The 24,674-nt window shown below is 39.0% G+C and overlaps 2 protein-coding genes across 10 annotated transcripts in view; both read right to left on the bottom strand.

The window, feature by feature from the left end:
• Positions 1-18,245, bottom strand: part of TTC33 (tetratricopeptide repeat domain 33) — a 34,887-nt gene extending 16,642 nt beyond the window's left edge. Inside the window, exons 1-3 of one of the 4 annotated variants that reach the window (XM_008692603.2) lie at positions 17,898-18,245; positions 14,716-14,830; positions 13,711-13,932 (exon numbers count right to left, since the gene is read on the bottom strand). In XM_008692603.2, the coding sequence (XP_008690825.1) occupies positions 13,711-13,931 (221 nt within the window). In that variant the 5' untranslated portion in view covers position 13,932; positions 14,716-14,830; positions 17,898-18,245. Of the gene's footprint in view, positions 1-13,710; positions 13,933-14,715; positions 14,831-17,624; positions 17,819-17,897 lie in introns of those variants that run through there. The other 3 variants (XM_008692605.2, XM_008692602.2, XM_008692604.2) reach the window with 3 other exon arrangements.
• Positions 18,246-21,244: 2,999 nt separating this feature from the next.
• PRKAA1 (protein kinase AMP-activated catalytic subunit alpha 1) overlaps positions 21,245-24,674 on the bottom strand; it is a 33,563-nt gene continuing 30,133 nt past the window's right edge. For all 6 annotated transcript variants that reach the window (XM_040630476.1, XM_040630477.1, XM_040630481.1 and 3 more), the window contains one exon: positions 21,245-24,228. In XM_040630476.1, the coding sequence (XP_040486410.1) occupies positions 23,984-24,228 (245 nt within the window). In that variant the 3' untranslated portion in view covers positions 21,245-23,983. The remainder of the gene's footprint in view (positions 24,229-24,674) is intronic.

Genomic DNA, 24,674 nt, shown 5'->3' with positions numbered 1-24,674 from the left:
CCCAGTATGGGGTTTGAACTCACCACCCTGAGATTAAGAGTTGCGTGCTCTACCAACTGCGCCAGCCAGGCGCCTCCCCTAAAAGCTATTTCTATACAGCTACATTTTTAGCTAATCCCTAGCTAATATTAACATTCCTAATTTTATTTCCTCATTAAAAACTATGTCATCAGGAACTTCAAAGTTTTCACCTTATTTTATACTCTTTTTCTAATATTTACAGGAATTGTGCCCAAAAATGTTTCATGATAGAAATAACTTCTCTGGCTCAGTTTATATGTTCTTATTGGAAGTGCCTTTCCCTCAGAAGCTAAGCAGGGTCGCGCCTGGTTAGTACTTGGATGGGAAGTGCCTTTCCTTTGTTCAGAATATAATATTTGAAATTAAAAGTTTAGTTTATTTCTTCAATTTTGTAAGAGCTTTCACATAGAAATTACAATGATATTGAAAGTAGTTTTAGATAGATTTGAGTGAAAGCTGTGTGACTTCCAATGTAGGTAAATCAGGTTCCAACTTTTAGACAATGATCAATTTTCTGAATTACACCCAAAAAAAGGGTAAGTTATTTTGAGTTTCTTTGTCTAGATTTGGAGCAGCATTCTGAAGAAAGCAAGGACAAAATAATGTGTAAGAAGGAATACGATGAACATTCATCATAAGGAACCTAATTTCCATAGCTTAAGATAAGCTCGGAAAGAAAGAAAAAAGAACAAAAAGGCAATAAAAGAGAAAAAACATACTTCCTAATCATTGCGCATTTTCTCAAGACGTACATATTTAGGGGAAGGGAAAGTGGATTGGGAAGAAGTGCCGGGATGATGCTCAGACCAGACTTGTGCTCGGACAGTGTGCTTCTATCAGGCAGGGTGCAAGACAGAAGGACACATTAAAAATCAACTCTAAACTGCTCCAAGTTTTAGTCACTATCACTTATTGAAATTATGTGGACCCAGGATTAGGTTAAGTCAGTAACAGTTTAAACTTCAACTATTTACTTACACAAAAGAACAAACATATCTTAAAAGTGTCTAATTTATTACAGACAAGAACAAACAATTTAGGGTGGATCGATTGCCTCTGGAAACAGTAGGAAGGAGCTCTGAAATTACATCAAGGTGGACACACACTGAATAAAGGTCATTTTCCAAAGCAAATTAAAACAATGATGCCAACTCCTACCCAGGGCAGGATGCTTCTTAGTCGTTATTGTATTTAAAGCAATTGCCCTCTTCTCCTCCCTGCCACACTAGACAGCCTGTTTTCTAAGGTAAGTAAAAAGTCGCAATTTAATCTCCCAATTTCTACTTCAGATATAGAGAGCACTTAAAATTATTTTACCATCTATATTATTCACTCATTGAGCATAGATGCAAATGTCACAAAATAAAATTCACTAGAAATTAATTCCAGTATCATGGAAAAACTTGGATCGAATTAAAACATGTACGTAAATGGGCAGGACTATAGCAAGCTGCCTTATTTCAGTGACAAATATAGGACAGAATCACAAATTATGCAAAAGGCAAAATAATAAATAGGCCTCCCTTCCCTAGCTAAACCCCATCAACTTGCTTCTTGCTTCCTCAGAGAGGCTCATTCTGACCCCCTTGCCTAAATCATTCTTGTGAATACTGCAGTACTCACGAAACCTGGTTATTTTTCTTTATAGAACTTAAACCTTTACATTTATTTCTGTGTTTGTTTAAACCAGGAGCTCTGTGTACAGCAACGTATATGCAGCGGTAGCACCTGCCACAACAGGACCGAACACATACCAGTAATTTCTGAAGGAATGAGGTAGACACAAGGAGTGGTAGACAGTCTTTGTGGGAGAAACGAGGGCAATATGGCCCTGACCACAAAACAGCCGCCGCTGCCTAAGCCACAGTTGTAAATACCATAGTTAAAAACGTAGTCTTAAGGGTCCTAATGCATGTCAGCATATCTGGACAATCTAGCATAAAAATAAAGAATGCTTTTGTCCTAAGAAAGATACGTTACCTGAAAAAAGAGAATCCTAATAATCACTGAAGACTTTCTAGTGCATAAGCTAAATATAAAAATCCTAAAGTATTAACAAATTAAATCAAGGAACTTATTAAAAAGTATAAAGTCCACATGACCATGTAGGATACACCTCAGCAAAGCATTAGGAAAAACTCGTATGTGACAGATAGCAGAGGAAAAAAAGTACATGACACTCAACAATACATAACACCCATTACCCATTTCAACTATTTAAAGCTATTCCCTATAAAGTTCTTAACAAAAAGTATATACGTCACAGAAATTTAGTCTCATGGTGCGATTATCCACTAAGCTTTAGTGATATTATGTCTAAAAGCGGTAACTGTGTCACCTAAAAAGAAAGCGTGTACTTCTTTAGGCAAATTATGGGTGACTTCCAGCCTATCTCTAAATATTTCCAAATATTATTTCAGACACAACATGAAAAACTTTGGAAATCTGCTATGTTCTATTCTCTGAAAATTAAGTTATTTCTTCATAATAAGCCTCCCACTCATAATATTCTAAGAAATGGAGAAGCAGTAAATTCTGTAGGACTTAAAACCAGCGAATTGATTTCTTCCAGTATTAGCTTATCAGTCCAATCTTTTTTCTACTACCCCACACCTCTGCTCCACTCAGCAGCGTATGTGCCCAGTCCCCATCCACGTACCATGTCTTTCTTTGTTCATGGGGGTCCCCCAGTACACAAACATATGCATATCTAGGAATTCCTTCCTCCCCCTCTTCACTATTCAAAGGTGCTCTCTCCTCTAAGACCAAGTTAAAATTCCATTCTTCATGAAGACCATATGAGCACAACTTCCCTGACCACGTGGTATCACTGTGTTCCTAAAGTACTTTATGTTTTACAAAGCACTTTCAACACCATCACTTAATAAACAATTATTCTCACAAAAAGTCTATTCACTTAGTGCTCGGAAAAGTCCTCCAAGACTGGCACTACTTGCTCACTCTACTGAAGAGGAAACAAAGGTAGAGAGCAGCTATGGGACCAGTCCACAGGCACATGGCATTAATCCTGTGAAAGCCAGGAAGCTAGCTCTTCCAGTTACAAGACTAATGCTTTCCCAACTACCCCAATGTTGTCTCCCATTTCATTTTTCTCCAATTTTTCCACATATTTTTATCTTCTCTTCACTAATGAGTTCAGGGACCAAAGGGTAGATTCACCTGTATTCTCTACAACACCCAGAACATGGCCAGGCACACAGAAGGTGCTAATATCCCAGATTCTATCTACCTCATTTGTCTTACCTTCTCCAAGAGAAGTCTTGGAAAGCAGCAAAGAAAGCATTAAAGACATGAAAAGCAGGGACAAGAACTAGCATGCTGAAAATACATTTAAAAAAAAAAAAAAGAAAGAAAAGAAATGAAAACAAATCTTACCCTAAAACAAAAGGAGCAAATACCTTAATTCTTACTTCGTTCCAGCTTACCATTCCAGGTATAGAAATTACAAGAAATTCCACCACTAGGAGAATGGGAATATGGGTAGAAAGAACCAAGAGATTAAAATTCTAGGTAGAGCAGAAGGACTTTAAGACACTGGGATGTGTGAGGTTCCAGGACTCTGTGGCTTTAGAGAAAGGGGCTGGTCCGGAGACCAAGATCAGTCCATATAATAAGTCTATATAATGACCAAGGCACCATATAATGAGTATTTCAGGCTTCGTGGGCCATACAGTCTCTGTCATAAATGCTCAATTCTGCTGTTGCACTAAAGTCAGCCACAGATAATACGTAAACAAATGTGCATGTCTGCGTCCAATAAAACTATAAAAACTGGTTGCAGTTTGCCAAGCCCTGCATTACTTGGTCCAACCACTTAAAATCTGTCACATTTGTCAAATGTCCTTTTCACTTTCAGTCCTCTTTTCTGCCTAACTCAACCAGGAACCGTTATCACCCCAAGGCAGGCATTCATCCCCATTTACAGAGGCGGTTCTGGTTGTCATTATGACTTAGAGGCACTAGTGCCAAGGGTTCGGGGATGCTACCGTCCGGCAAGGCAAGGGCAGTCCTGATCAACAAAGACCTGTCCTGTCCAAAATGCCAACAGCACTATTCCTGAGAAACAGGGCGGCCTCCCCCATCCCCGCCCTCCCACCCCGCAAGCTGCTTACATGATCACAAAGTACAAAGTGAGAAGTTCAGGGTAACACTGACCATCACTAGTTCTGTTTTCTCTTTTCATTAGGCAGCACCCATACACAGACACCCATACAAACATATACATGTGCAAACACAGGCACACAGATTTGAGGGCAAAAAAAAAAAAAAATGTCCACTGCACCCCCTCAATGGTGCTGCTTTTATTTTGAAGGCTTTGCTAAGTGAAATGTGCTTTACATGCAAAGGTTTAAAGGAACAAGTGAGTTGTTTCCCACCGGCTAAAAAGCAGCAGCAACGGCTGGGCCTTTACTTCACTACCGCAAGCCTCTTGAATTCCCTCGCCACCCCCCTTTTTCATTTCTCTCTGATACAGTTTTCCCGGCCTACAAACAAAGGGTGGCACCACCCAGTTCCTCCGTTTTGGGATCACAGGAAACTTGGCACCCAATAAATCAATGGTCTCTCCTAACTTCTCCAGCATATCTCTTAATTCAACTTTGGTTTGGAACAGACTGAACAGACACAGCCCTACTGCAGCTGTTGGATAGGAAGCATGGCAAGATAAAAACTTGGTTTAAAGTCACTATGGTTAATAAGTGACCAAAGTCTGATTCAGCCAGCTAAAGACACCCTTCACTGTGTGCTGGCCAGCTAGCGCGAGAAGGAAGCAGAGAGAATGGGCACAGGGATCGCACATGGGCAGGATGAGGTAAGCCCTACACCGCGGTAAAGAACAGCTGGTGATCAAGCCAAGCAAGTGAGCACACTCATTTATCGGACAGAAATGTCAAAGTGTTTAATTACTTTGTTCCCAATTAGATTTCTAATTTACTACAGCTTCAAGCTTAATGAGCTCTATAGTTACCATTTTGTTCATTTGACAAATATTTATTAAGCATCTCCTCTGGGCCAAGTAGTATTCTAGGTACTGAGGATGCAGCATTCAACAAGATATAAAATGACCCTACTATTTTTCTAGATCTTCCATTCTAGAATGTTTGCATGCAGGAAGAAGGCAGAGAAAGACAACAAACCTAAGTTAAAATATGATGAGTGCGATGATAAAAAAAAAAAAAAAAGAATGTGCAAGGGAGTGATGGGATGGCTACTCTGAATGTGTGGTCAGAAAAGATCTCTCTAGAAAGGCATTTAGCTGTGATCTGACAAAAAGTGGTCAGCTAACTGAAGATCTGGAGAAAGTTCATTCCAGACAAAGGGAAGAGTCCAAGCCAAGGGAGGGTCAAACACCTCATGTTTTGAGGAAAGGAAAGGAAACCAGCACGGCTATAGTAGGAGGAGGAAGGGGAATGAGAGCCGCAAGACGCAAACTAAAGCCACAATCACTTAGGAACTAGCAGGCCATGGTATTGAGTGTGGCTTTAATCGCAGGTATGATGGGGAATCTGTAGAGACTGGATGCAACACACAGACATGATTTACATTTTGAAAAGATCAGCCAGGCCCAGGGAGGAGAATGGTCTGTAGAGGGGTAAGAACGAGCACAGGAAAGCCATTAGGAGACCACCTGAATGATCCAGGTAAGAGATGAGAGTAGATTAGATTAGGATGACAGCAATGAAAACAGAGGATAAAAAAAGATTTAGAATATGTTTAAAAAATAAAGTCAACCTAAGTGGATATGAGGAGGAAAAAAAGAAAAGAATCCAGGATGACGTCTTAGCTTGGGTTCCCTGGGAAACAGAGCTTGAGGCCTCAGCTTACCCTTTATGGGGGGCAGGATCCCAGGGAAGGAAGAGTGAGGGGTAAAAAGAGAATCAGGCAGGAAAGAGGCAGAATAAACACAAGGCATCTGCTAGGCTGGCAAGAGCTTCAAAAACAAACAGATGACTGCTGACTTGTAGACCTTCTTCAGAAAACTGTATAAAACCTGTGTGTCTTGGAAACTGTCCAGTGAAAGGAAGAAGGGAAAAGAATTGATCTGCCAGCTCCCTTCCTTACCCTGTCTCCCACCAAATTCTACCCCACACGGTTTTAAGCCCTCCCACTTCTTGGTGTGTGACCCACTCCCTCCAGAGCATCTGAAGGTCCAATCTGGCCAGTGTCTGGGTGTGATGGTCTGGGATCGTCAGCACCACGAACGCGGGCTGTAACAGCAGCAGCAGCTGCCAGGGCTTCAAGGCCAGAAGAACAGCATGAGGGGCAGGCAGTCAGCGGTGCCTGGGGCTGATTGGCTCTGAATTGGCACGGAACCCGGCGGAGCTGACTCCTGGCTTGCAGGCTTAAGTAACTGGGTAAATGGTGATGCCTTTTACTGACACGGGGAAGATTAAAAAGTACCAGATGTCTGCAAGAAAAATCAAGCGTTCTGCTTAGTACGTGTTCAATTTGAGATACTAATTAGACATCCACGTGGGCATAGAGTAAGCACTGGAGATTTAAGAATCTGGAATTCAGGCGGGAAGACAGCACTGCACACATACTTGGTCGTCATCGGTACAGAGAGGGTACTGAAAGCAGGAGACTACATAAGTTTAAGAAGGGAAAAAAGGATATAGAAAAGAGAAGAAGTACTTCCTAAATTCTGTGGCCCACCAATATGTAGAAAATGAACACAAGAAGAGGAAGCAAAGAAGATTAAGAAGTGGACAGTGAGACACAAGAAAAACCACGGGTGCAGTGCTGTAGATGAGAGAGCAGTGTATTTAGGAACCCGGGTCAACCATGCTGAACGATGACAGGTACAGTGAATGAGAACAGAGACATGATGACCGGAGGCCATCTAACCTTCACAAGAGTGGCTGCGGGAGACCAGTGGGAATAGAAACCGGACTGGAACAGACCCAGAGGATGATCCATCAAGAAATGGAGTTTGTGGTGAAAGGGGAGCGAAGAAATGGCAGGGCATGTGCAGGCAAGGGAAGCTTTTTCAACAGTTGTTATCAAGGTATGTTTGTACACCAGTGAGAAGAAACCAAAGAGAGGGAGGAACAGATGACATCAAAATGAAGATCACAGTCATTAAACAGATCCATGCTGACGTCAGCGAAGTGCGCGCCACAGCCGGACTGCCCTCATGTTCACTTGGTTACGTGTGCTTTTCTAGACAAGAGAGAAGATTCGTGGTAAATTCTAATTCTATTTCTGCTTCACACACATACACACTAATTCCCACAAGGCGATCAAATTAGCTACATAATCAAATATCACCATCTAGTGGTTGAAACCTTCAAAGCCAACATAGCAAAGTTGGGGACTCAACACTGTGACTCCTGAAAGGTGTATCTCAGGAACAATTTTAGAAAAAGGTGTCCGCACAAAATAACTCACAAAAATCTTAACATAACGTGAAATGTACCAGACACATACAAAACCCTAAAATATCTGAAGTACAGTTATTGAATGTTTCTGAGGTGCTAGGTGACATGTTAAGTTCTTTCACATGGACTTGCCTTTTAATCCCCCAGTAGTTTATGAGAGAAGTCTTACCATTCTACACATGAGGAAATGGACGCTTAAAAAGTTAACAATCTGCCAAAGGCTTACAGACAGACATGATAAAGCTAGGATCTGAACAGAGGCAAAATGACTTCGCAATCCACACTCTTAATCACTCTACTCACAATACTGTCCCTGTAAAGCATCAAAATTACTTAGTGTTTAGATAGAAGAGAACACCTGTTTTTGGTTACAAAGAATCATAAACACTAGAAGGTAGAACTTTACATCTTAAAACCCACTCAATTGCAAACCAAAGTTTTCTTAGAGTGGTTACTAATGAAGTAAACTGACAGCAGGAGACCATGATGCCAAAAACCTGTGCAGCCTTTTGAGGAAGGATGACATTAACACACTTGGATTGTGCTACATTTCATGTGTTCAGACCACACTCTAAGTGCTAAATGAAACTAAATGAGAAAATATTAAGTGCAAAAAAGACAGAAAGACAGAGGAAAGAAAGAGAAGGAAGGAGGGAAACGGGAGGAAGGAGGGAAGGAAGGAAGAAAATCACAAGGAGGCAAAAGCTTGTATGCTAGGAAGTAGAAGCAGCTCCCTCTTCTTCATCAACCTTCCTCCCTTCCTCCACCTCTAGCGATTCCTCCAGAGGCATCCCTAATTCTCTACCATTCTAATGATTAGTACTCATTCCAAGTTCAAAGCTGTTCCATATTTTGATGCATTTAATCCTCACCATCATTTTACAAAAAAAAAAAAAAAAAAAAGGTGACATGATTTTTTACAACCTCTGGGATGCAAACTTGAGGAGGTGAGAGTCTAACTCGAGAATTGGCAATATGTGCAACTGCAAAATTCCCCTCCCCATTTCCAGACTGGGGACTTCTGCCACTGCTCCCAGAGCACAGGAAATAATTTAAAAGGTTCACACAGTGACTCTTGAGACCATGATCCAAGCTGAAATCAAGAGTTGGATGCTAAACCGACCAAGTTAGTCGGGCGCCCCTGATTTTTTTTTTATCAAATTTATCGAGTATAATCTAGATGCCAAAACATGTACCCATTTTAAGCATACTCTTCAATGAGTTTTTACAAATGTACACACCCATGTAAATACCACAACCATTCATAATAAAGAACATTTTTATTGACCCAAAAAGTTCCCTAGGCCCTTTCGTAGTCAACCCACCCCAATTTCTGGTTCTAGACAAACACTATAGATTAGAGTTCCATTTAGGGATTTACATAGATGGAATCAGACAGGATGCCCTCTTTCTGACTTCTTTCCAGAGAACATAATGATTTTTGGATGCACCAATCACTTCATCACTCAACAGAACTGTCACTATAGATTAGTCTTTAGAGAGATTTACATAGATGAAACAGATAGTATACACTCTTTCTGATTTCTTTCTCTGAGTATAATAATTTTTGGATGCATTCATCATTCCCTTTCATTGCTCCATAGGATACTACCAGATGGATACACTACAACTTATTTATCCATTCACCTGTTGATGGACATTTTGATTGCTTCCACTTCATGGCCACTATGAGTAAGACTCCTAGGAACATTGTTAGATAAGTCTTTGAGTGAATATATGTTTTCCCTTCTCCCGAATAAATATCTAGGAGGGAGCAGACTGCTGGATTGTGTGGTGAGCTGTATGTTTAACTTTACAAGAAACAGCCAGACTGTTTTCCAAAGCAGTAGAACTATTTTACATTTTCATGAACAATGGCTTGAAAGTTTGAGTTGCTCCACATCCTCGCTTGGTATTGTCAGTCTTTTCCATTTTAGCCTCCTAGTGGTTATGTGGTAGTATGCTGTGGTTCTAATTTGAAGTTTTCTGGTGATTAATCATGCTGAGCAGCTTTTCATGTGCTTACTGGCCATTCATGTATCTTCTTCTGTAAAGCTGCAGGTCAAACTTTGTATCCATTCTTTAACTGGCTAGTGTCTTGCCACTGAGCTGTGCGAGTGCCTTATGCAGTCTAGGAAAACCTCCTATGTCAGATATATGCATTATAAATATTTCTTCCGGTCTGTGGCCTGAATTTTCATTTTCTTAGTTATGCGTTTTGATAACCGGATGTTTTAACTTTGATCAACTATCCCATACATGTGAGTCATTTCTGTACCTTATATTCTTTTCATGATCTGTAGATGTCTATTCCCACACTAACACTATTAAGGCATGGCATTCAAGAATGTGCTAATGAAATAAAGTAGTGTACGTTCTCTACGTAATTTTTGGTCCATAAAAGTCTTCTGGCCAGCCTAGATTCTTTGCATTTCCATATGAAGTTTAGGATAAGCTTGTCAATGACTACAAAATCAAGCCTGCCGGGATTTTGATTAGAATTTCATTACCTTTACAGCTTCATCTGAGAGTCTGATAGGTGCCACCAATTGTTTTACGTGCTGAAGATAAGAGTAGAAAAGGCCCTACCGTCTTAGAGTTCACATTCCTACAGAAGAGATATAAATAGCATACAAACAAATAGCTAAATAAGTGTGTAAGGTAACTTCAAAAGGGGAGAAGTGCTAACAATTAAAAGAAAGGCTGATATGATGAAGATAAAGGGGAACTGGGGGTACTACCTCCAACTGGGTGCTCAGGCTCACGGAGATGACCACATGTGAGCAGAGATCAGAAGGACAAGAAGAGAGACGTGGGAAAAGAGAAGATAAGAGCTTTTCAGACAGAGCATCACAGGACAAAGTTGTATAAGAACAGTGTTGTGTTCAAAAATACAAGGAAGGCCAGTGTGGCTAAAATGCAGTGATAATGAGAATGTTTAAAGATGAAGTTGAGGGGCGCCTGGGTGGCTCAGTCATTAAGCGTCTACCTTCAGCTCAGGTCAAGATCCTGGGGTCCTGGTATCAAGCCCCGCATCAGGCTCCCTGCTCAGCAGGAAGCCTGCTCCTCCCTCTCCCACTCCCCCTGCTTGAGTTCCCTCTCTTGCTGTCTCTCTCTCTCTGTCAAATAAATAAGTAAAATCTTTAAAAAAAAAAAAAAAAGATGAAGTTGATTCAGAAGACAGGCACTTATCTTTTGCAGTGTGTTTTTTTTTAATTTAGCTTCACTATTCCTCCTTATATTATTTTTTATTCCTCATATTATTTAAATCAAGTTTAATATTATCTTAGGTCTTTTTAAACTATTATTTCTATTTAGTTTTGGCACAGAGTAGCCAAACTGTTCAATCCCACTAGATTCCTTTTAATCTGTTTAGTTATCTTCTAAAGCTGTGTATATATTACTGCAAAACAAATGCTAACCAGCAAAAAAACTCCATCATTTCACAGTGTTCTCCATTCAAAATAAAGCATCCAACCCAGCTGATTTCGGTGAAATGACTCAACGTGTTGACATGCAGGCAGAAAACAAGAGCTATTTTGTTTATCTACAGAGTTGCTATCTCCCTTGTACCACAGGAAATTCAGAGGGACTCCCACGGCAATAACTGGATAGCTTTTCCCTCCTGCTCACTAGTGTGGTCCAGAGAAAAAGGCAAAAACAAAGTTAATGAACTTTTAACAGGCATTTACAGGAATTTCTAAAGATGTTTTATCGATGTTCTGAAAACGATTTCATAAATGTGGAAAATTTATAGTGGGTTTTCTTCTGACTAAGAACGGTCAATCTTACAAAGTTCTACAAAAGACAATTTTAATGCCTAAAAAACCACAAGTAGAATTCAGAATGTAGTATTAGGCTGCGAAGCTGTTAATTGGCCTTGTTATTTATTTTCCATCATTCATCTCCATTTTGAGATGCTAATATACTATAGTTTAGGCACCATTTGATGTTTTATATTAAAATACATTTTAAAAGATTACTCCAGGAATCAAAAATAAAAACAGACCTAGAAACCAAAATGTTATTTCCTCAACTCTGACTCATTCATGACAAAAATGACTAACAAGGAATCTTATACCCACCCTGACCAATTTTAATTAAGGAAGAAGAAAAAAAGAACAAAGAGAAAAAAACTGTTTTTTGTTCAGTACTACTTTTAATTTCCCAAATTTTTCATTACCACATGGAAGATACCAGTCAAAGGCACACAGGCCTGATTTTAGATCTCTCGATGATCTGAAGAGTATTGTCCTAAACACAGACCTATTCAGATACTACTCCTGCTGACCATACATCTATCTTCTCAAAATCATATCCTTAGTGCAATAAAAAAACAATACTCCTCGTGTTGATTGGTACAATTCTCTTAATATATTTCCTTCACCAAGGATAAATGTTTCGAGATTCTTTAAGATTTTACTTATCTATTTGAGAGATGCAGAGAGAAGGAGTGTGCAGGAGCAGAGAGAGGGAGAAGCAGACTCCCTGCTGAGCAGGGAGCCTGATGCAGGGCTCGATCCCTAGACCCTGAGATCATGACCTGAACCAAAGGCAGATGCTTAACTGACTGAGCCACCCAGGCGCCCCCATGTTTCAAGATTTTTATTAAAATATGACTTTCAGCAGATTTTAAACACAGCAAACAGACTGAGATAGGCATGATATCTTTCAAATGGCTGCACTGAAGACAACCTGATGTTACTCCTCTCCCAATATGATACAATAGGAAGTACAAACCTGACTATTAAATACTCTTGCCAAACAGTCAACCAGAATCTAAATCAAATCCGCACACCTCAGTTTACGAGAAACACATGAAATACAGAACAAGTTAAATGACATCCATTAGGGAACAATCAAATAGAAAATTGGTCTAGCCTCTTCAAAAAAGTCAATATCATGGGGGATAAAGTAGGGGACCTAAGTAGACACTAAAGAGATGTAACAACCAAATAAAATGTGTGAACTTCGACTGGATCCTGAGTTTAAAAAAAAACAAACTGTAAAAGACATTTTGATGAAAATTAGTAAATATGGACTGCATATTAGTTTACAAAATTGTTAATGTTCACAGGTTTGATAGTTACGGTGTTCAGTAAGAGAATATCCTTTTTTTTTTAAGTAGGCTCCATGCCCAACATGGGCTTGAACTCATGACCCAGAGATCAGGAGCTGCCCACTTTACTGACTGAGCTAGCCAGATGCCCCAAAATATCCTTATTCTTATGAGAAGCATGCTAAATTCAGACAGAAGTGTCATTATGTCTACAACTTACTTTCAAACATTACCAAAAAAAAACTGTAAATTTATAATTACATGTCAGTGTATGTATATGTATGTATAGAAATAGATAAATAAAGCTATTATTAAGAATTTTTTATCTAGCTAGAGGGAATACAGGGATTGAACTATTATTTCAACTCTATTACAGATTTGAAATTTTTCAAAATAAAAATGTCCTTCTCCACCTCTAGGTTATAAAGATAACCTTCCATATTTTCTTTCATTAACTGTGTAGTTGTACATTTCACACTGAGATTTTTTTTAGCTCTCTAGAGTCCATCTTTGTATGTGGTATTAGACACAGATCATTTTCTTTTCCTGTATAGAGAACTTCTATAGCTTTCTCTATAGAATCTACTAACCAATGGGTCCGGTCCCCACTGATTTGTGAAAGAATGATTTTTGGGTCCACTGAAGACCTAACCAGAGACACGGGTAAAGGAACAAGAACACAGGAAAAAAAAGGAAAACAGAAAAGGGTAAAGGGTGAACAGCAGAAGTATAAGAGCTTAGCTGAGGAAGGGCTGAGGATAAATGAAACTATTGTCAAATTCCTGTGCACCAACCATACTTATTGAAGTATATAAAAGCCAATGGAAAATGATAACTGAACACCTTTAAAAAAAAAAAAAGTATGCCCTCAAAGCCCTTCAGGAAACACCTAATTTGGCTGGTATATAACAACACAAGGAGAACGTTCCCAGAAATTAAACTATCTCCTACCAACCAAGAACTTGGAATACATTTTACTTAGCATTTACTCTTCTTCAGACAGAACAAAAATGACGGCAAAGCAGACATTCCAAACATCTTAAAGACTCTTCTACTAACTTTCAGACTCCATGGGAATGTTTAAAGGTGTCTTTAAAATTTCTTATTTATTTGATCAATTTAGCACCTAGATCAGATTTTTAAAACATGACTTTATAGAATTCATAACTCTTCATCTCATTACTGACAGAAATGTAAACCGTTCTCTATAAGAAAACTCAAAACACATACCTTTTATTTTCAGCCAAACTGGCTCCTTCATCCTTCAGCTGCTTACTTTTCTCAGCACAGCCCTCAAAGAGAATTTCTTTCCTACGTTTAATGGCATGAAGCCAGTTCCCGTCTTCATTCTCAACTACATCCTTCTCATCGGCAGCTTCAGCTTCAAACTGCTGGGAAGTGACCTTTGAGACCTTCTCGCCAATTTTCCTCTTCCATCCAAAGGAAGCCATTCTGGGAAATTACAACGAAACAGCTTTAAAATTCAAACTTGGGCTTTTATAGAAGTTCTCCAAATAACAGGTGAAGAAGGGATAACAGAATCAGACTGTCACCACTTTTTAAACTCCTAACTAAATAGTGGATCAAGGCAATAATCAATGAAGGGTGCTCACATCATAATGAAAGCCAACGGGACAGTATCTCCTGCTGGAAGGGCCATACCACCTACGAAGTACCTATGAAGTCAAAAATTAATCCTTAATCAGATCAAGCCTACCAAACTCTACCAGTTTATAAGAAACCTGGGACGTAGATGAGCACGCTAGATGACGCGTCCGAGATGAAGACAGCAAATAACATAAACTGAAGAAAAATAAAACTGGTGTCTTCAAGACATAAACTTCCAGGAAAAAAAAGAGAGAAAGAGGGAGATAAAAAGAGCCTTCAGAGACGTACGAACCAAATATAACATATGCATCTTGTTTAGCTCTGGATTTTCAAACAAGCTAATGGGGAGGAAGTATTTATGAAATAATAGGGAAAAACCAGAACACTGATTTGGTATTTGAGGATACCAAGGAATTATTGCCATTGTTTAAGGTATGATAATACTATTGTAATTATGTTTATAAAAAGAATGCTTATCTTTTAGGACTATATACTAAAATATTTCATATGAGATTAAATGATACCTAGAAATTGTTTCAAAGTGATCACCAGGGGTGGGGGTGCAATAGAGAAGAAATATAGATGAAAACATTGCTCTGGCTGATAATAAAGTTAGGTGATACGTACACAGGATTTCTTGTACTTTCCTTTCTTGTACACGTTTGAAATTTTCCACAATAAAAACGTTTTTAAAAGAGTCAAACTTGGTAAATAACTTCATTCACAGAACTATCGGGTGAATCTAAAAGATAACAAATGTTAAACTGTTTTGTAAATCAGCAATGATACACAAATGTAAAGGATAAGAAAGAAAGGACAACTGATGAAACAAAATTAAAGAAAACCACAGAAGCATTCAAAAGTATTTATTTAGAAAATGGATTTACTGAGGGATCCAAAAACTCTTACTAGTTACATGGATGAGCTTAAAGACACTGAGAAACTCCTGGAATTGTATATAATTTTTTTTATGTTTGTGTGAATTCTGAAGAAGAGTGTCTAAGCTTTCATTCCATTCTTAAGGGAGTCTATAACCCTGAGGTAATTATGATCAACTGAGTAATCAACTAGGGGGATAAGGAAAAGCAATGAAGGAGAGGTCTTTATAAAACTATCAAAGAATGGGCATTGTGGGAGTAAGGGAGAGAGATGAAATAATGAATACGTTCTAGCAGATGTCAAGGTCTTCATCACAGACGCACATGGCTGAAATAAAACAGAAGTAATCAATAGAAGGAAGGGGACAAAAAAGTAAAAGGGACTATGAAATTATTCACATGGAAAGGCCGAAGATAATGACAGAACTTGAAGGGGTAAGCAAATTACAGGTCATGTGCTTAAATTCCCAATGAATACAAGGAAGTTTCAATGAATTGTAGCAATCAAGAAATGCACAGGCAGATAAAGGTGAACCACATGCTCTCCACTGGAGCAGGGATTATTCAAAAAGCCCAGAGGAGTGGGGCGCCTGAGTGGCTCAGTCGTTAAGTGTCAGCTTAGGGCGTGATCCCAGGGTTCTAGGATTGAGCCCTGCATGGGATTCCCTCCTCTGCTGGGAGCCTGCTTCTTCCTCTCCCACTCCCCCTGCTTGTGTTCCCTCTCTCACTGGCTGTCTCTCTGTCAAATAAATAAATAAAATCTTAAAAAAAAAAAAAAACCCAGAGGAGTAATGTATTATAAGCTATACTAGGGAATTAGGAAAATGCCAAACTCTCTCCCCAGACCCATTATAATATAGGAGAACGAGTTTCCTATGTTTGAAGAGGACTATAAGTAACTTAGGGAATGAACCAAGAAATGGCTCAAAATGAAGTGTGGTTACTATGGAACAGAAGGCCAGAGGCACAGACTGAAGACAATGTAAGAGAATAAATCATTAGGAAGGTCTCATAAGATATCAGGATAAGATATCTAGATAAGAACTCTTGTGTTTATGATTGTCCCTAGGACAAGAATGAGGACGACTGCATTTTCCGGCCTCAAGTTTCCAAATGGAACTTTGTTTCTAAATCAGCAATGTGAGGAACCAGGTAGTGTGGGAACCCGTTAACAGAGGAAAACCTGGTGTATTTACTTAAGGCAAATTACAATAGAAATCATTGGTCAAGTCTACATATTATTGGAAGTAGGGGTTAAGGTGAAGAGGAAAGGAAAAAGGAACAGAGAGATGCATATACATTTTTAAAAAATTAATAGGTACCCAGACTCCCGTTACTCTCCCCCATCCTCCAACCAAAACCATTGCTCTCAGTGTCAAAGACAGGGACAGGCTTAAGACTCCACATGGTGGTTCTCAACCATGTATGAAAAAGTCACACATAACAGTGCCTCAGGTGTCTCTGCCATCTTCCTCCACAAATCCTGTAAGCTCTTCTAGAGATCAGAGGTTGTGGAGGTCAAGAGAGAATGACGTTACAGGGGTATAACAGGCCTGATGACCGCTAGTAACTGACAAGTCTACCAAAAAGAGCTCTATTTCTAGAGCGAAAAGAATACATTCCTCTCAAACAAGAGTTAATGCCGAGTGAAAAGTACAGGCAAGTTCAGGGATAGGAGGAAAAGGTAATGGATTTCCTACCCCTAAGCTTCGCATTTCCCAGAGGAACAGGCAGCTAGTCATCTGCTCCAAGTAAAGGGAAAAGAAATAGTTTGGAATACTTGAGAAGAATAAAAAAGTTCCAAGGCAGTCACTATAGAGAATGGGAAAATAGGAGAAGCAACAACAAGGGATGAATAAAGATAGCAAACAGTATCAAGGGCCCACTCAGGTTAAAAAGCCTGAATCTGTTACCAAGGCCATTAGCACAGCTTTGTATTTTCTTCAAAACTGTCTGGAGACCACAAGAGTGTAGTCAATACACTCCAGAATAAGTGCTATTAGAGAGTAAACAAGGGATACTATGACTTCAGTGGAGACACTTGAGGCTTCCTGGAGGGGAGGCTGGTAAGTTAAAAATAAAAGTTAGCCAGGCTTAACAGGAGGTTGAGTCCTAGGATATATGCAAAACAGTCTCTAGCCTGAAACACTTAACACTCAGAGTTGATTAGGGTATCTTAACTACTACTAGTTTATTGTTCCTCTAAGGTTATCTGAATGTCAAATTAAAACTTCTTATAAATAAGGCTTTCCTGAATCTATAGTTAGATGCAAAAGGCACCAACATCCTAGCCTCTACGTTTTTTCACCTGGATAAGAAGTCATATGGGTAAATCATAATCATATAGATTTCACGTTAAACTCATGAAACAACACAAATTCATTTTATACAGACTTATATAATGAACACCATGAAAACTCTACACAACAAAGTTGTGTTCTAAATTCTTCTGCTTCTGATCCTTACAGTAGGCATTCAGTTACTGGGGACGGCTGGACATTTCACCCAGCCACAAGCCGAGAATGCCTGTCTTCACTGCATCGGAGCATGCAGCACCTAAGACGAGAAACCACCACATGAACACCATTAGGAAATCGAAACCGCATCCTTCGGGTACCGGGATGTATTCAGAGGTAAGAAATTCAAGAAGCAATTTACCCGAAAATGTCACCGCAAGAGAGAAACCTGTATTAGCAAGTTCCCCGTGCGAAGTTCATAAAGGCTGCCCTGGACGTCACCCGCGAGTCCAGCAGGCAGTCCTCAGCTTCAGACACCCTCATCGCGGGGTGGGACGCAAGCTCGGTTCCGCTCCTCCCACCCCTAAGGGAAGGTCAAAGCCGCACCGGCCGCCGTGGAAACGCGGAAGCCGCTCCTGACGCAGACGTAAGGGAGGGCCCGACACCCTAGAACTGCTTGTCTCTAGAGACCAACCTTAGTGTCCCGGCTCTGCCACACCCCTCTTGGGTGTCAACTCCGACGTCTGAAGGTCCTTCCTCTCCTAACCACAAGATCCACCAGCCTCGTTTTCCTCCTCTTCCTCCGGCTTCCTCCACGGTCAGCGTAAACCCCGGTTACTTGATCACCACTCCCCGGGTCCCGTGTTTACATTGTGCTTGCCCTTTACCCGCCGGAAACGGAAACTAACTGCCCGACCTCCTACCTGCCCGCCTTTGGTACCAGGTCTCCAAAGAAACTGGCCTGGCCTACCCGGGCATCGGAACCCCGCAGAGAGACAGGCAGGGAAGAGGTACCTCTCAGAGGCCTTGTAGTTGCCGATCTCTTTCTCGGGACCACAAATCCCATAAGTCACTGCGGCCGTCCCCACCCCATTACCCTCTGGGATTTGTAGTCTGGGCCACCCCGGCCCGGAGCGCCCCCTAGTAGCAGCCGGGAGCATCTGGCGCACGGGCGACCGCAGGGCGTGAGCGCGGGAAACTACGGCTGCGCAAGTTGAGGTACGCGCGGAGAGAGGCAGCCCCAGCCAGACTGCACACCCCATTCAGTGGGCAGGTGAAACAGCTGAGGCTGGGGGAAAGATTTGGGGGGGAATTCATAGCATTAAGATAGGACTCTGCCCTAAAGAATTTTACAGCGTAAGAGACCGGCCAGACACAAACGAAAGAAGAAAAACTCCAGGGGAAAGGGGTCCAGGGAAGCAGATCAGGGAGGCCCGTGGTTCAACTGTAGGCTTCACGTTGGAAAAAACAGTTAAATTGGGCCCAGAAGAATTATAATCTGAAAGTAGCTGTGATTCATGTCTTGAAAATAATTAAGTGCGGAAATGTAACACAAAGAACTGTTTAGGAAATGGAAAAACTAAGATTGTTAATTTATCGATGTAGCCATCTTGTGCAAAGGAAGATCATTTTCGTAGAACAGGCTTTCTCAGCATCAGCATTATATTTCAGAGCGCGTCATCTTTGTTGAGGAAAGGGAGGCTCTCCTGTGCGGGGTAGGGTGTTCAGCAGCATCCCTGGAATCTACCCACTTAGATGCCATTAGCATCCACTCCCACCACCACTACCACCAGTTCTGACAACCAAAATTGTCTCCGGTCATTGCCAAATGTCCCTGGAAGAAAAATCGTTCCCCCACCCCTGCCCCACTGAGAATGCCTGTGGTAGAACAATGATTCTCCAAGGTGATCCTCAGACCCCTGAGGGTTGCCACGACCTTTTCAAACCATTTTCGAGTTCACAGGAAGACATCATTTGCCATTTTCACAACATTAACATTGCACTGATAACATCGCACTGAAAAGCATTGGTGGGTAAAACTTGATGGCTGCTCAGCTGGAATCAAGGCGATGATACCCAACTGCGCTAGTTGTCCTTGTGTTCTTCGCCACACTCAGTACCCAAAGAAAAGAAAGAAGAAAAAATGCAGTCACTCAAGAATGTCCTTCATGAAGCAGTACAACTTACTTTATTAAAATGACCCTTCATATTCATAAAGTACTTCTGCTGCGTATTGAAGTATGATGTTTCAAGTAAAAGCACTTGTGAGATTGCATTATAAACTGAAGTAAATACTTTTTTGTGGAATACAGCTCTTATTTAGAAAAACAACCAGCAGTCCAGCTAGTTATTCAGGCTTGGGTATGTGACAGCCTGTTAACTTCAGGAAAAACAATTCGCGGTGTTGCAAATAATGTACTGTCATATCATAGAAGCGTATTGTATAGAAGTGTATCACTTCTGATGTTGAATTATAAAAGACACAAAGGTAGTGGCATGTTTCTTAATATGGGTAGAAACTGACATGGCCGTGTTCACTGCAAACCAAAAACACCAAAAAATTCATCAAGCCGAGTATTTATGATTTGTGCACTTTCGTCTATTATATACTTCTATAAGCCTTTAAAAAAAAAAACATGTATCTCCCTGACAAGACACTCAGAGCAGGATTTATGCCGTAGGGTCACGTTCTTAGTGCTTGGTTCATAGTAGCTATATGAGGGGATATAGTCTGCAGACTGAATAATTAAGTGGTGCTGAAAGCTGTACCCCTTTCTAGGGGTCTTTCCTAAAACTCTCAAGTAAGTTTACTCTGGTAAGGCTACCTCCAACAATAAGTTTTCACACTTCACCCACCACTTACGTTAGCCTATGAGCTTGAGGTACCTATTAGTATATTTAATACATTTCTCATGCTGTTTATTGACACTATGATCATCTCCCAAGTACTAGAAACCCTCTAAGTTTATCATAGTTAATATTTATTGGCATTCACAATAAGTAGAACAGTCTATTTGTCTACAATAGAACAGTTCAATAAATATTGATTTTTCCAATGAGAATTTATTGTACAATTTTATACAGTCAGGGTAAATATCTAGAGCAATTTATAAATTCCCTAAAGAACAATCTTATGTGCTATTCATAACATTCTTTAGTACTGTTTTCTTTTGTTACAATTGTTGAACTATTTTAAAGATTTAGAATGCCAACAATCTAGCCCAATCAAGCCCTGCCTAATGATGCCATATGGGATATAAGATTTCATTACAGTTGAATTCTAAGAGTAGTGGAATTCTAACCAAATCCAATGTTACCAACAAGGAAAACTGGTAACCACTTTGGCTTTTATTGTATTTGTCTTAATATTTTGTTCAGGTGGTTAATTTTTAGATGAAATAAAAGATCAGTAATTTAGTTGAGACAAAAATCACAATGTTTGAGTGCTGTGTTTAAGCACTATATTTTATATTAAGACACATTGTCAAAAAGGTGCACAGGTGGTCAGCTATGAACAGGTGTGTCTTTTTTAGCTTTCCCAGAAGTTAAAAAATTTAAGCAGTGTAACATGAGAAATGTTTTTATCATCCATTTTCTAAATCAAAGTATTTTAAATTATATGCTTAAATATACCCCAGTCAAAACATACATGAACACATCTCAGAGATACTGTATTACAAAGACTGATTTCTACTCTATTACCACTTTATAGTTATGTTGTGTGTATAACTTCATTCATCTTGTCAAGGGAATTCACAATGAAAGGGAGATTTCTGCTGTGGGTGGAGAAGATGGACAAGAGTTAAGGGGAAAAGATTTAAACCACACACGTGTGTCTTTCATTCGGAGGGTGCCAGTCAAACACAGATGCATGGAGTTCTCCATCCAGCCACAGCCCACCAAGCATTCATTCAGCGTGAGTGGTAGCACTGCAAGGTCAAAAAGCGGGGAAGGGGGGTGGAGAGTGAGAGCACAGGACTTTTTGTATAGAATCACTTAAAACTCTGAAAAACTACAAAAGCATCTCAAGAGAAAATATAATCAAAGTAAAAGCAATGGAGTTTATTTCAGTGAAATTAAATTAGATATATTAAGCTCCCATATCCCCCAACCTGGTAGAAAAGTTCCTCTCAGTGAGAAATCATTTATTTTAATGGCAAAATTTTTACATATCAGTAAAATCTGTTATATTTAAAACTATGTATACAGTACATTTCTGGCAAAAACCTTATACATCTTTCAGTTGTCAAGACAAAGTAAAAATATGGTTGCATAAAATCACAAAAAATATAAATTGCTGAAAAGATAATAAAAAAAGACTAAAAATCATTTGCATTGACTCCCTTTTATCTTCAGTTAGTAAGAATTTGCAAACTACAAATTTTTGAAAATCCTGATGCAACCTTGACATATTCAACCAAAAGTTGTCATTTCAAATATCCCAGCTTAAAAAAGAATTTACTGCAATAATCTGTGCGTTTATCATACTATTTGTACAAGTGCAATATTTAAATATCTTCAAAATAAAACTCAGTAACTAAAAGGAATCGCAATAACTTAAGAAGCAAAGTTTACAAAATTAACAATTTTTAGAAGGTCCTATTGAATTGGTTCCTCCTTTTGTTCCCCCCACACCCACAACAGCTTATAGAGACATTATGAAGATGTCTTAGTTCTATATACAAATCTGTAACTTTAAAAATACAGTCTTCTGTTCTTAACATCAGGAACATAATGCTGCGTTTATAGACCCTACCTTAAGTCAATATCCCCAAAACACAGGGCCACATACAAGTTATATATACAGTTTTGAACTTATTATTTAAGTTGAACTCCTATTATTTTATACAGCTTTCAGGTTCTAAGTTGAATAGACAAGCCCTGGACAAAAAGAAGCAAGATTTTTCTTCTGAATTCAGTGCATGTTTCTAGGGGTGCTGGAGCCCAATCTACAACTACAGTTAACTATGCAAGCTATCAAGACACTTGAGTACATGACTGTGGTTACATAGGTGTTCACTGTATTTGCCAAAAACAGTCCTATAATACAAAGGTACGAAAGGAGAAATAAGATAGCTCTTTTGCAATCGAAAAATGACTGACACCAAAAAAATCAATACCTTGAAGTTAAAATAGTATAAGGCAATTATGGGTGATATAGTACTTTTTATTTTTTATTAGCATACACATGACACCAATTATTTAACTGAGGTGACTTTAAGTCTTCAATTACAACTATAACGGAATGCTACTAGGAAAAACGAAAGAGCAAGGAAAAGAAAATATAGAGACCTTAACAAAGATTAATTAAGCATCTTTAGGCAGTTCCCATAATGCTACTTTTTAAAAAATGATAGACCATTTAGAAGAACTATTTAGACCATTAGAAGAACTAACTTAACTGTTCCATATTTTACTGAAATAATAATGTCATATTTGACTAAGGAGACGCAACCAAACGCAATGTGTAAACTTTCACTGAATCCTGGTTTGAAATAATGAGCTACATAAGAAATTTGGAGGACAACTGGGGAAACCTAAATATGCATGATTAAATGACATTTGGGAATTACTAATTTTATAGTAGTATTATGGTTTTTAGGAAAATGTCATTATTTTTAGGAGATACTTGAAGTGTTAAGAGTAAGTATGTCAGCAACATCCAAATGGTTCAGGGGGAAAAAGCATATATATATATATATATATACACACACACACACACACACACACACACGCACACACATACATATATACAACTATATCTATATACACATATAGATATAAACCAAACATGGCAACATGTTGACCAGCGTGGAATCTAAATGGTAGATACACATGTGATCACCCTACAGCCTTTCAATTTTTCTGTTTTTAAAAATGTTCGTGATAAAATTTGGGAGAAAAAGTCTTATCTGAGCACTTAAACAGTTTGTAAGAAATATTCTTTCTGTGTGCTAAATCAATTTAAAGATACTTAACTGAATGACTAGAAATTTTTTATATACATTCAATACTGACTGACATGAGCAGCGAAATTTGCGAGATTGACAAAAACATGATTTATTTATAGCATATGCAACTCAGTTCTGTGACACAAAGAGAAATTTATGTACAGAATATAGTGACACAAATTGTAAGATTTACCTTAGTGCCTAGAATATCTGAATATATAAGTTCTGTGCGTTTTTGGACTAACCAAGCTAGAGAGAAAATTTTAATTGTGTCTAATATCTTTGATGTGCTTACCAGATGCTAAAGAATATTAAGGGAAGAGATATGGAAGAGTCATCCAGACTGTCACTACTGTTGGAAGATAACTTGCTATTTAAGAAGATAAGGAGCCCCCAAAACAAAATCACCTATAAAGGTCTCCAGGGATTCTAGGCAAATATTTATTGAATAAATTTATGAAGAAGTTATATAACACATCAACATGTAATAATATATGAAGGCCTTTATGGTAAATTAATATTCTACAAAGCCCTGTGTACACTAAATATAAAATAGCCAAATATCAAGTGAGCCTGAGAGACCTATAATTCATTGTGAATATTACATTATGCTATATGCCTACTAAACAATGAACAACAAAACTATCTTAATTCATTTTTGCACATTAGGCTTTTAACTATTAATCGTATTCCAATTCCTGTGCAAACTGCATTCCAAAAGGCCAATCCTCAGTTATAATTATGTATAACTTGATTATAAATGGAAGCATTTGGCTATGATTTATTATGCATGCTTATTGCTATCAAAGAAATAAGCAAAGTTTTAGGTTTACTGTGCAAGAATTTTAATTAGATTCGCACACATCTCAAAAAATTCTATTGTGTGACTTCCAGGTCTTGGTGTTAAGTCAACAGGAGAAGAGTCAAGTGAGGTCACAGATGAGGTAAGAGAAGCTTCTGAGGATTTTCCTTGAGCCTCAGCATCTGAATCATTCCTTTGGCAAGATCGATAGTTGCTTACTGATCCCGATCTCTGTGGAGTAGCAGTCCCTGATTTGGCTTCAGTAATTTCATCTGGACAAAAAAATTTCAATGTATTATAATCCATGACACCTCCCAAATGTTTAATAGTATTTAATTTGCTTCTTTGAGACCAATGACCAGCTATCAAGACCATGTTTATGTTGAATACTTTCCAAAACAGAGGTGATGAGTCTGTGTGAAACCATCTGCCTTTTTTTTCCTTACAGGGTGTATTCTCCTGATGGCTAATCAGGATTGCGTACAGTACATAATCAGCCCTGCAATCCAAAGTTAGGAGCCCAATAAACTAATAACATGGGGCTCAATAAATATCCTTCCCTAGCAATAAAAATTAACCCCCTATATTAAAATCATAGAATAAATGCACTTAAAATTTGGAAATAATACCGGAAATCACCTCATCCAACTCTTTGTTCTACTGATAAAAAAACATAAACCCCAGAAAGTCAAGTGACTGCCACAGGTGATAAATGAAC

Source organism: Ursus maritimus, unplaced genomic scaffold, assembly GCF_017311325.1.
Source record: "Ursus maritimus isolate PB19 unplaced genomic scaffold, ASM1731132v1 scaffold_15, whole genome shotgun sequence".
Taxonomy (NCBI): Eukaryota; Metazoa; Chordata; class Mammalia; order Carnivora; family Ursidae; genus Ursus; species Ursus maritimus.
The sequence above is the reverse complement of the archived record's forward strand: the minus strand, read 5'-3'. Positions and strand labels throughout refer to the sequence as shown.